The following is a 13192-nucleotide window of genomic DNA, read 5'->3' as shown; positions in this document are numbered from 1 at the left end:
CAAGAGTTTGAAGCAACAACAAGATTTCGAAGACATGGATCGTGAAGAAAATAGATGCACGAATATGAAGAACTGGAATTTCGATCATGATGCAGTTCGAATCAAGAAAACTCAAAAGATGAAAGTTGTAGATCTCTTCAACAGGATTACAATGCAACTTGAATCACCTCATTCCGAGGTCGGACGCAAAAGTTATAGCCAAAATACCGAAAACTGAAGAAACAAGCACAAAATCAGCAAAACAGCCCCTACCACACCCTGGTGTGGTGCAGACCACACCGGTGACGCGGAAATTAGTTATTTTCCAGATTTTTGGAGACATATAAATAGATGTTTTGACTTAGGGTTTTTTATATCTTTTGTTATGTTCTTTTAGCCATCAACTAGCAACTATTCTAGGGTTCAAGTATTGAAGGAAGACATTAATCTCTTGTAGAAGATTGGATTGCAAGTTCTTATTTTGAAGATTTCAATTGAAAGACGGGTTAATTCTTTCCTCTCTTTGATTTATTTCTTCTTATGATTGATTTGCATAATTATTTGATGTCTTCTCTTATTCCAATCATGTGTGAGTAGATTTCTTGTCTAGGGTTGGGAAAGAACCCAACTTTTTGGTGATTGATGATGAATTGATATAGGTTCTTGGTGAAAGTTTAAATCTTTGAACTTGATTTCTAGTGTTTTAATTTTGTTGATTCGCTTGATCACCGTATTAGCAATCATAGGTAATTAATTGAAGGACTGAAAGGTGAAGATTAATACCGGATCTCTAGAAATTAAGCAGGGAGCTCGAACCACGAAAGTAGGCTAGATTCCTTGGGGATTTGATTTGGATTAGCATAAAGCTTAATGGGTTTAATTTAATCTTGATTCCACGAAAGTAGGTTAATTGAGATTGATTAGGCACGATCTTTAGACCTTGAAAGAGGCTTTAGATTAATTTAGGCTAATTCACCCTCTTTAGTTTAAACCAACACCGAGAACTAAAATAATTCATCATTGAGCATCGAAGTTGTGGTGAAAACCCAATCCTGGCTCTTCATTATATTGAAGGTCTATAAGGGAGCAAAGGAACACAGAACAAGCTACGATGGGAGATCAAAATCAGCTTCTTAAGGATTTCGCAGCCCCAAATGCTCAAGGCACACAGTCAAGCATTACAAGGCCCAATGTTGAAGCTAATAACTTTGAGCTGAAACCATGCATCACTGCTCTCAATGGTTTAGCAGAATCAGTTTGGAGGAGGTGCTACAGAAGACCTGAACCTCCACCTATCGATTTTCCTGGAGTATTGCGACACTTTGAAACTTAATGGAGTGACCAATGATGCTATTCGACTCAGATTATTTCTGTTCTCTCTAAGGGACAAGGCTAGGGCTTGGTTGCACTCATTGCCAGCTGGGTCCATCACCACTTGGGATCAATTGTCCAGAGCGTTTCTTGCAAAGTATTTTCCTCCAAGTAAAACAGCACAGATGAGGAACCAGATCACAAGCTTTGTACAGAAGGAAGGAGAGTCACTTTATGAAGCTTGGGAACGCTACAAGGAATTATTGAGGATGTGCCCTCACCATGGACTGGAAAAGTGGTTAATTGTTCACACCTTCTACAATGGGCTCACTTACAACACACGGATGACTGTTGATGCTGCTGCAGGAGGAGCTTTGATGAACAAAACAATAGACGAGGCATACACTCTCATTGAAGACATGGCTCAGAATCACTATCAATGGGCGAACGAGCGTGCTCCTCAGACATCAAAAGGAGGCAAGTATGAAATAGATGCTTTAGACCATATATCCTCTAAAGTTGATGCTTTATTTAAGAAAGTTGAAGGTTTGAGTATTAATTCTGTGGCGTCTACTTCAATTTCATGTGAGATATGTGGCTATGTGGGTCATTCTGCACTTCAATGTCAATTAGGAAACCCCCCATCCATTGATACTTCTGGTAATGAGCAAGTTAACTATGTTAATAACTTTAATCAGAAGGGAGACCCATTCTCCAATACTTATAATCCGGGGTGGAGGAATCATCCTAATTTTTCTTATAGAAACCCACCTGGAAATCCCATGCCTGCATCTAATTTTGGTCCACCTGGTTTTCGTGCTCCTCAATCCAATTTCCCTTCTCAAAAGTCAAATTTGGAAAATATGATGGAGAAGTTTGTGACGACTCAATCAAAATTGAATGAAGAGTTTAAGCAGCAACAACAAACCACGAATGAGGTGGTGAAACAATTGGCCTCTAAGATGGATTCCCTAGCTACGCATAACAAGATGTTAGAGACACAAATCACCCAATTGGCACAAAATGTTAGCTCTTCCTCTAGGCCTTCAGGCATGCTACCTGGACAACCCGAGACAAATCCCAGGAGTCATGTGAATGCTATAACTCTTAGAAGTGGAAAACAATATGAGGGACCCAAGATGAAGGAAAATGATGGGGTGGATGGTCATCATGAAGAAAAAAATGAAAATGTGATAGATGTGGATAATGAGACCCAAACGCAAGAAGAAGAAAAAGTTGAAAAATATGTGGCCCCCGCTCCTTACAAGCCTCCTCTACCATTTCCCCAAAGGTTAGCTAAGGCTAAGTTAGAAAAGCAGTTCGGAAAATTCTTGGAGATTTTAAAAAAATTGCACATCAATATCCCGTTCACTGAAGCTATCTCTCAAATGCCTTCATATGCTAAGTTCTTGAAAGAGATCCTATCCAATAAAAGGAAGTTGGAAGAATACGAGACTGTGGCCCTTACTGAGGAGTGTAGTGCTATCATCCAGAATAAGCTGCCTCCTAAGCTTAAGGATCCAGGTTCATTTTCTATTCCTTGTGTTATTGGTAATGTCTCTATTAACCGTGCTTTGTGTGATTTAGGTGCAAGCGTAAGTTTGATGCCAATGTCCATCTATAAGAAGCTTGGCATAGGAGATTTGAAGCCAACCACGATATCACTCCAACTGGCGGATCGATCGGTAAAATATCCGGTAGGTATACTTGAAGATGTACCTATCCAGGTCGGTAAGTTCTTTATCCCGGTCGATTTCGTTATCTTGGAAATAGAAGAAGATTCTAACATTCCAATTATTTTAGGAAGACCCTTCCTTGCTACTGCAGGTGCTATAATCGATGTTAAAAATGGAAGGCTCTCTCTAAATATTGGAGGGGAGACGGTAGAATTTGATTTAAGTAATACTATGAAACTCCCTCTAACTGATAAAATTTGTTACAGGGTCGACGTCATTGACAAGTGTACACATGAGCAAATTGCAAACAATAACTCAGCTGATCCACTTGAGAAATGTTTGGTAAGTGATGGTTCAATAAATGATGAAGACCCCGAGGTAGCCGCGTATGCTCAATCTTTAGAATCAACATCAGCTGCTCCACTTCGAAATGCAAAGCTTGAAAGATTGATGCTAGAGCCAAAAGGTTCTATTTGTGAAGAGGATAATGCACCAAAGGTAGAATTAAAACCCCTCCCTTCCTCTTTAAGGTATGAATTTCTTGGCCCTGATTTTACTTATCCTGTGATTGTGAATGCATGTCTGAATGAAAATGAAACTGATAAGTTGCTTAGAACACTTAGGATGCATCGCAAGGTCATAGGATACACCATGAACGACATTAAGGGAATTAATCCATCAATTTGCATGCATAGAATTCTCTTGGAAGATGATCATAAACCCTCTATAGAACACCAACGTAGATTAAATCCTAACATGAAAGAAGTGGTTAAAAAGGAAGTGCTTAAGCTACTAGATTCTGGGGTAATCTATCCTATTTCTGATAGTGAATGGGTTAGCCCGGTTCATGTGGTTCCTAAAAAGGGAGGTGTGACCGTAGTTAAGAATGCAAATAACGAACTTATCCCTACTAGGACGGTTACGGGTTGGAGGATGTGTATTGATTATAGGAAATTGAACAAGGCAACCCGAAAAGATCATTTTCCACTTCCCTTTATAGACCAGATGTTGGAAAGGTTGGCTAGGCATTCATATTTTTGTTATTTAGATGGCTATTCGGGATTTTTCCAAATTCCTATCCATCCTAGTGACCAGGAAAAGACCACTTTTACCTGTCCCTATGGGACCTTTGCTTATAGGCGCATGCCTTTTGGTCTTTGCAATGCCCCCGCCACTTTTCAACGATGTATGATGGCCATTTTCTCTGATTTTATAGAGGATATTATGGACGTGTTTATGGATGACTTCTCCGTGTATGGAACTACTTTTGATGGTTGTTTATCTAACTTGTCTCGAGTTTTGCAGCGTTGCGAAGAAGTTAATTTAGTCCTAAACTGGGAGAAATGCCACTTTATGGTAAGGGATGGAATAGTTTTAGGGCACAAGGTGTCTGAGCGTGGAATTGAGGTTGATCGATCAAAAGTGGAAGTCATTGAAAAATTGCCTCCACCAACGTCGGTTAGGGGAGTAAGAAGTTTCTTGGGACATGCCGGTTTCTATCGGCGTTTCATCAAAGATTTCTCAAAAATTTCAAAACCCTTAACTAACCTTCTTCTTAAAGATGCTACCTTTGATTTCACTGATGAATGTCTTGATGCTTTTTGCAGGTTGAAAGAAGCATTGATAACAGCTCCTATTATGCAACCGCCGGACTGGAATCTCCCATTTGAAGTCATGACTGATGCAAGTGATTATGCGGTTGGTGCTGTGTTGGGCCAAAGGAAGAACAAGATAGTTCATGCAATTTATTATGCTAGTCGCACTCTTGATGAAGCCCAAGTTAACTACGCTACCACTGAAAAGGAGCTATTAGCAGTTGTATTCGCCTTTGACAAGTTCAGGTCTTACTTAGTGGGGTCCAAAGTCATCGTTTATACCGACCACTCCGCCATCAAATATCTTTTGAGCAAGCAAGATGCCAAGCCTAGGTTGATCCGATGGATACTACTTTTGCAAGAATTTGACCTAGAGATCAAGGACAAGAAAGGGACGGAAAATTTGGTGGCAGACCATTTGTCGAGGATGAAGCAAGAATCACATGATAAGGAGGAGGATGAACTACCGATCGATGACTCTTTCCCAGATGATCAGTTGTTAGCCATTGAAAGATTGGATGCACCATGGTATGCGGACTTCGTCAATTACATAGTGTGTGGAGTCTTGCCTCCGGATCTGAGCTATCAACAGAAGAAGAAGTTCTTTGCTGACTTGAAGTATTATTTTTGGGATGAACCGTTTCTATACAAACGGTGTGTTGATGGGATGTTCAGAAGGTGTATTCCTGAAGATGAGGTTGCCAGTATTCTCCATCATTGCCACTCATCTTCCTACGGAGGACATGCAAGCACTTCAAAGACAGTTGCAAAAGTTCTACAATCAGGTTTCTATTGGCCGAGTCTTTTCTGGGATACAGATATCTTGTGATAGTTGTCAGAGGACCGGGAATATTTCGAAGCGACATGAGATGCCTTTACACTCCATCTTGGAAATTGAAGTCTTTGATGTGTGGGGCATAGATTTCATGGGACCGTTTCCGTCATCGTGTAACAACAAGTTCATTTTAGTGGCGGTGGACTACGTCTCCAAGTGGGTAGAATCGATAGCATCCCCCACCAACGATGCTAAAGTTGTTGTGAAACTATTAAAGAACGTTATTTTTCCAAGATTTGGGGTGCCACGGACGATAATCAGTGATGGCGGTTCACACTTCATAGAAAGAAAATTCGAAGCTCTCTTAAGACAATATGGGGTCACTCATAAAGTTGCCACGCCATATCATCCTCAAACTAGTGGTCAAGTGGAAGTTTCGAATCGTGAAATTAAGAGTATTTTGGAGAAAACAGTTAATCGTTCAAGAAAGGATTGGTCTATGAAACTCACAGATGCTTTATGGGCCTATCGAACTGCATACAAAACGCCCATAGGTATGACACCATTCAAATTGGTATATGACAAATCGTGTCACCTCCCAGTTGAGTTAGAGCACAAGGCATATTGGGCTATCAAACTCCTAAATTTTGATATGAAGACCGCAGGTGAGAAAAGAAAGCTTCAACTTCATGAGCTAGATGAGCTGCGTTTGGATTCGTATGAGAATGCTCGCATTTATAAAGAAAGGACTAAACGATGGCACGACAAGAATATTCTTCGAAGAGAGTTTAATCAAGGAGATATGGTGCTACTTTTCAACTCTCGTTTGAAGCTTTTTCCGGGCAAACTCAAATCTCGGTGGTCCGGACCTTTTTAAGTCCGTGAGGTTTTTCCTAGTGGAGTTGTTGAAGTTTGGAGTGAAACAACGAGATCTTTCAAGGTGAATGGGCAACGATTGAAGCATTATATTGTAGGGGAACAACACGAGAAAGGTGTCACTTATACCCTTTCCGATCCCCCTTCGTCAGAGAATTGAGCGCAAAAGGGGTCGAGCTCATGACTATAAACGAGCACTTCTTGGGAGGCAACCCAAGTTTTCATCTATTTTATTTATCTTATTTTATTTCATTTTAATTTTAATTTTATTTATTTTTATTTTTATTTTATTTTATTTTTTTAGGCAATTGGATCGGCACAAATTTAACTTATAATATTTTTGATCATGCAGTTGTGAAGAAATGAAGACATTGAAAAAAAACTGCAGAAAAAGGAGTTAAAGATGGAGTGGCAGAGCCTACCACACCCAAGGGTGGTGTACACCACACCCACGGTCCACAAAAAAAATTTCAGAGCCCACACCCCGCCATGTCTAGCATGGTAAGCAATTTTCAGAGGCTACCACACCCAGAGCCATCACCCGTGGCCTAAAAACAACCGAAAAAAAACTCCCTTTCTCTTTCGTTCCAAACCCCAGACCCTTTCAATTCTCTGACCTCCGGTTATGTGTAAGTTGTACCCTTCCTCACAGCACCACAATCATCATCGCCTCCTCCATCATTCACATCTCGACCAAGCAACGCCCGCCATCCTTCAGTCAATTCTCACCGCCGCACTCCACAACCGACTCCCTCTCTTCTCCGCCGCTCTGCCGACCGGCTGCCACCGCTCAAGCTAAGCTCGGCGCCACCTCTCTCATCCACACCGTCATCACAGCGACCCGCCCCTCATCCAACACAGCGACCCCGTACCATCCTTCACCATCTTCGATCAGCGACACCCTTCACTCACATCCAACATCAGCGGCCGCTCCACCGCCGCCTCCACTCTTCGACCTCCAGCAACCGACCACCCCCAAACCCCTCTTCGACCAGATTCAACACCGCCCCCTTCCTTAATCACCATCCTTCACCATATCCGACCAAACCCTCTCCGATCAGCGAACCGCCGACCCAGATCCGCAAACGCCCCCTGCTCATCTCCCTAATGCCGACCGTCGAACTGCTGTCAATTCCCTTTCGGAACACTACATGGGACCTAAGCGCGGACGGATTAGTCAGGGTGCTTCAATTTCTACAGCACGACGACGCAAAGGTAACTCTCCTCCTCCCCAAAATCCTCATGGTATAGAATTTGTCAATGCACAGCAACAATATAGATATAATACATTGGTTAAACGGGGAATTCTGAGTACCCGTTATTTGGATGAAAATTGTTTGCGTGAGTTAGGGCTGTGGGATGATGTTTCATACCTCCTAAGACGGGTTGGTTGGTTAAATTTTGTTGAGGCTAAACACCACACGTATGAGCGTATTACTCTCGAATTTTTGAGCTCTCTTGATGCTGTTTTATTTAATGGTGAGGGTGTAAAGGAAGGGAAAATCACTTTTAGGCTATTTAACCAGTCTCACACACTTACATTAGCACAATTAAATCAGATATTTGGTTTTCCGGAGGGTGGGGCTAGAATTGTTCCTAAAAACTTTAACTTGATCCCATTTTGGACTTCAATCGCACGCTCTACCACTCAAAGACCTTATGATCCCTCCTTGTCACGAGCCTCTGCTGTTTATAACCCATGCTTTAGATATTTACAGAGGTTCATGGCTTTTACCATTTTCGGTCGAGGCGAGAGTGATGGAATCATGTGTCAGAGAGAACTCTACTTTTTATGTGCCATGGTTGAGGGACATAAGGTTGACACAGGCGCTTTTATGATTCATCATATGTGTCGTGCAGCGAGAGCAACGAGCGGAAAAATTATTTTTGGTGGCTTGATTACCACTTTAGCTTACGGGATGGGTTTAGGAGAATTTGTAGAAAGGCTTCATCCTTTAAGTCCTAGTGCGTCCTTTAACCTCGATGCTTGTCTACATATGAAATTGATTAGTAATAAGGGCAATAGGTTATGGTTATGTTTTCAGGATAATTATCTTTTCCCACTCCCTGATCCTGATCGCACGACCATCCATGTTCACGCCAATTGGTCCTACCTAACATCTGATTTTGTGATTTGTGATGGTCATGAGGTTGTACCAGCTGAGGATGCTGACACGGTACCCCCGATCCCTATTCAGGCTGAGCCTACCAGGGGAACTAACTCTTTCCATCACCCTGATTGGTCAGCGGAATTATCAGCTATCCATATTTCTCTTGCCTCTCTTACTAACCGTGTAGGTGCCATCGAGCAAGAGCAACAACGTCAAGGACAACTACTGGACTCTATACACTACATGATGCAGTCTTTTCACGAGCGACATGTCCGACAGGATGCCTCAGCGCCGCCTCCTTCTGACCAGCGAGTTGGTATGTCCTCTGCACCCTTGCACTAATTTCTATCTTTTTACATTGAGGACAATGTCGATCTTAAGCTTGGGGGTGTGGGTTGTTCATGCATTGATTGCCTGTCTATAATTGCCTATTTTTCTTTTATTTTAGTTTTTCTTTTGCTTTGTTTATTAATTCAAAAAAAAAACAAAAAAAAACAAAAACAATTAGGGAAATGATCTCCTGATGATGACATGAATACTTAACCTTTATCGATCATTGAACTAGATAGATGCTCATTAATTGGGACTTGACAACTTCTTATTGTTTCTTAATTCAAAAAAAACGAAAACAAAAACAATTAGGGAAATGATCTCCTGATGATGACATGAATGCTTAACCTTTATCGATCATTGAACTAGATAGATGCTCATTAATTGGGACTTGACAACTTCTTATACCATCTTTCAATTGATTCTAAAATGCTTTTGATTGCAAGTTAACAATATGGGAGAACCGGACTTGAATGTTCTCTTGTCTTATAGGATTTAGCATTTATGCGGCTAGCGTCATAACCATTACTCTATTGAGACAAGAGGGGAATTAAATTTGGTAGACAAATAAAACCCGTGAGATTTTGAGCCTGAAAATTGGATGCATTGCATATCCAATCATTATTTTCTTTGCTTGTGTGATATTCTCCAATGGTGTAGGATACTAGAACTTGCATTGAATCTCTTCAAGGCCACATATAACTTTTGTATGCATAAAAGGTGATTGAGGCACATTTTTGTTTATAGTCCACATTTGCCAAATAGCCTACCATGCACTATTGTTCCCTTGATTAGCCCCCTTGAGCCTATGAGCTTAATTTTTGTTGATTAAACCCACATATGTAACCTTCAAAATCCGATTTTATTCCTTACCCATTGCCTAAGCTAGTGGAGCACATTTTATGATACAATGGGTTATGTGAGTAATGTGGTGTAAGCTTGGGGGTGTGAAAGTAGGCGTTTGCTTCCCTTTTCATAATTCTTTCGAAAAAAAAGAAAAAAAACTGCAGAAAAAAAAGATGAATAAAGTTATCATCTTTATGGTGTATGTAATTGCGGGTGTCGAAAGAATTCATTATGGCATACTAAAAGGAGTAGTTGGAAGAAGTTCTTTGATATATGATGGAGTTTGTGTAGATGTCATTGATCTTACTTTGAGATCTAATCTTTTGCAATCATAGCTCCACTAGTGATAGGCTTTCAACCAATTCCAAATATATATCCTACCTTTTGACCCTAGCCCCGTTACAACCAATAAAAGACCTCATGATTTTGTTGCATGCATTAGTTTTCGAAGTGGTGGAGAATTGAGATGAAATGCAAGCTTATGGATTGAATACATCCATTCGGAAGAATTTTGAGCGATACAATCCCATCCTTAAATACATGAGAGATTGAGAGTCCACTTATCCTAAAGTGAGGTCTACCAATTTAGCTACCTGAAGGCCTCAATTTTAGTTCTTTGGGATTGAAGCTAGTTACATGAATTTCTTTTTCCTACTTTGACTTGAGAATTGGATAGGATGGCTATCCTTGACTTGTGACGCTTGTGATCATAAATAAATTTTGAAATGTGATATTGTTGAGAGTTTTGGAAATTAATTTGTTAAGTCCCGATGAAAAGTATTTGTTTTGTGATATTTGATATTGGTTAAAGGATTGATGAGGGGGTGATCCCTATTCTATTTGGCTTCCACTCCTCCTATTTTCTTTATTGTCTATTTGCTTGAGGACAAGCAAAAGTCTAAGCTTGGGGGAGTTGATAAACACGTAAAATATGCATTATCTTAGTGTGTTTCAAGCATGATTTACGAGTGTTTAATGCATATTTCGTGTTTAGATCGAGGATACTGCTGTGGTTTGTGTTCTTATATGTAGGTATTGGCTCAAGATTGAAAGATTTGATGATCGTTGGAAGTTTTACAAGAGTTTGAAGCAACAACAAGATTTCGAAGATATGGATCGTGAAGAAAATAGATGCACGAATATGAAGAACTGGAATTTCGATCATGATGCAGTTCGAATCAAGAAAAACTCAAAAGATGAAAGTTGTAGATCTCTTCAACAGGATTCCAATGCAACTTGAATCACCTTATTCCGAGGTCGGACGCAAAAGTTATAGCCAAAATACCGAAAACTGAAGAAACAAGCACGAAATCAGCAAAACAGCCCCTACCACACCCTGGTGTGGTGCAGACCACACCGGTGGCGCGGGAATTAGTTAATTTTCAGATTTTTGGGGACATATAAATAGATGTTTTGACTTAGGGTTTTGGATATCTTTTGTTATGTTCTTTTAGCCATCAACTAGCAACTATTCTAGGGTTCAAGTATTGAAGGAAGACATTAATCTCTTGTAGAAGATTGGATTGCAAGTTCTTATTTTGAAGATTTCAATTGAAAGACGGGTTAATTCTTTCCTCTCTTTGATTTATTTCTTCTTATGATTGATTTGCATAATTATTTGATGTCTTCTCTTATTCCAATCATGTGTGAGTAGATTTCTTGTCTAGGATTGGGAAAGAACCCAACTTTTTGGTGATTGATGATGAATTGATATAGGTTCTTGGTGAAAGTTTAAATCTTTGAACTTGATTTCTAGTGTTTTAATTTTGTTGATTCGCTTGATCACCGTATTAGCAATCATAGGTAATTAATTGAAGGACTGAAAGGTGAAGATTAATACCGGATCTCTAGAAATTAAGCAGGGAGCTCGAACCACGAAAGTAGGCTAGATTCCTTGGGGATTTGATTTGGATTAGCATAAAGCTTAATGCGATTAGTTGTTTATTTTATTTTTTTATTAAATCTCTTCTAATTTACTCATTGATTTAGCTAGTCGAATAACATGAGATTTGGTAATTAACCCTAGTCCTTGTGGGATCGACCTTGATAGCTACAACGAGTCCGTGCGCTTGCGGATTTGCCCTATCAGACCATTTGACAGAGACCCTCCAGCCCGTACTTGCTGGAAAATCTCATCTCCTGCTAATATATATCAATCCTCAACTAAAATTGTCAAGTTTTGTAAAGTTTAATACAAACTCTCTTGCTATACATTTATCATTTCATAATCAATTTTAAACACAAATAAACACATATCTTTATAATTATTATATCTATAACCAATCTCTAACAAAAACATAACATTTAATTCACTTACTAAAAATCCAACCACAATCAAGTCACAGTAGCATTTCAAACATAAACATCATAGCATTTTAAACAAGTAAAAAATTAATCTTTTTATAAGATCTTCTTACACAATGAAAAAAAAAACAAAATGACCAGATTGGTATATTTTGTAGAGGCGTGGTGACATGTTGGTATATTTTATTTTAGTTTTGTCAGATTGGTATATTTTGTAGACTCCGGCGCCATATAGCCCTTAAATTTGGCTAGAGTTACTGTTCCGGCCAGTGCTTATGAGATTTTTTGAATAAAACCCCTCATCAAAAATCCATCCTGCTCCTAACCCCCCTCCCCCTCTCCCTCCTCCTCCTCATCATCTTCAACCTCCCCCTCTCCCTCCTCCTCCTCCTCCTCCTCATCCTCTTCAACCGCCCCCTCCTCCTCGTCGAATTTGTTAGTGAACAGTAACTCCAACCGTTGTTATTCTCCATATCATAATACCTAAGAAAATTCTCCTTGTTCCTCCTCACTCTCTTCTTCTCCTCAGTCGGCAGAGCGAAGAACTCTCTCGCTGCCGACTAAACTTGTTCAAGGAGTTCGATCGGGACGTCATAGTTGATGACTTGGAAGAAGCCAACTTCACTGCATGTTGCTTCGATTTCTGCAACAAGCATTCTGATAGGTAGCGTATTATCACCGGCGGTGATTGGAGCTATGAAAAGTGGAGAGAGGTCGATGATAGGGATTGATTCTACATTGGAGATGTTGGGTTTGGGTCGATGGTTAGGTTTCTGAATGAAGGCTGGACCAAATTCTGAACCCATGTTTTTTTTAGTTTCCCTTGATGATGATGCTTGTGATGGTGCTTGTGATGGTGCTTGAAGAGAATGAGAAGGAGGAGGAAGAGGATGAGGAGGAGGAGGGAGAGGGGGAGGTTGAAGAGGATGAGGAGGGGGAGGGAGAGGGGGAGAGGGGTGGAGTTAGGAGAAGGATGGATTTTTGATGAGGGGTTTTATGTAAAAAATCTCATCAGCACTGACTGAAACAGTAACTCCGGCCAAATTTAAGGGCTATATGGCGTCGGAGTCTACAAAATATACTAATCTGACAAAACTAAAAAAAAATATACCAACATGTCACCAAGCATCTACATAATATATCAATCTGGCCGTTTTACCTAATGAAAAATAAAAGATTACAGCTTTGTCAAACAACACACAGATATTATTTATTAGTCTCTGTTTGCGTGGGATCTTCGCCTGTATCGGGGACGCGTTAGTCTGTGGACCGTCGCAGATCAGATCCAGTTAACAGAATGATTAATCAGACCTCTTACTTCATAAAGGAAGTAATCTCTGAAGTGATAATCTCGACCAAGCGAGATTATGACTCTTCTCGAGATCAAAA

The 13192-nt window shown here is 40.2% G+C and overlaps 1 protein-coding gene across 1 annotated transcript; it reads left to right on the top strand.

Moving 5' to 3' along the window:
• On the top strand, positions 1091 to 6372 carry LOC109847382. The gene is given in 4 exon segments (XM_020416613.1): positions 1091 to 1245; positions 1343 to 4262; positions 4362 to 5258; positions 5380 to 6372. Coding segments are annotated over 4 exon segments (4965 nt in total).

The sequence above is a fragment of the Asparagus officinalis genome, chromosome 7, assembly GCF_001876935.1.
Source record: "Asparagus officinalis chromosome 7, Aspof.V1, whole genome shotgun sequence".
Classification (NCBI taxonomy): Eukaryota; Viridiplantae; Streptophyta; class Magnoliopsida; order Asparagales; family Asparagaceae; genus Asparagus; species Asparagus officinalis.
The sequence above is the reverse complement of the archived record's forward strand: the minus strand, read 5'-3'. Positions and strand labels throughout refer to the sequence as shown.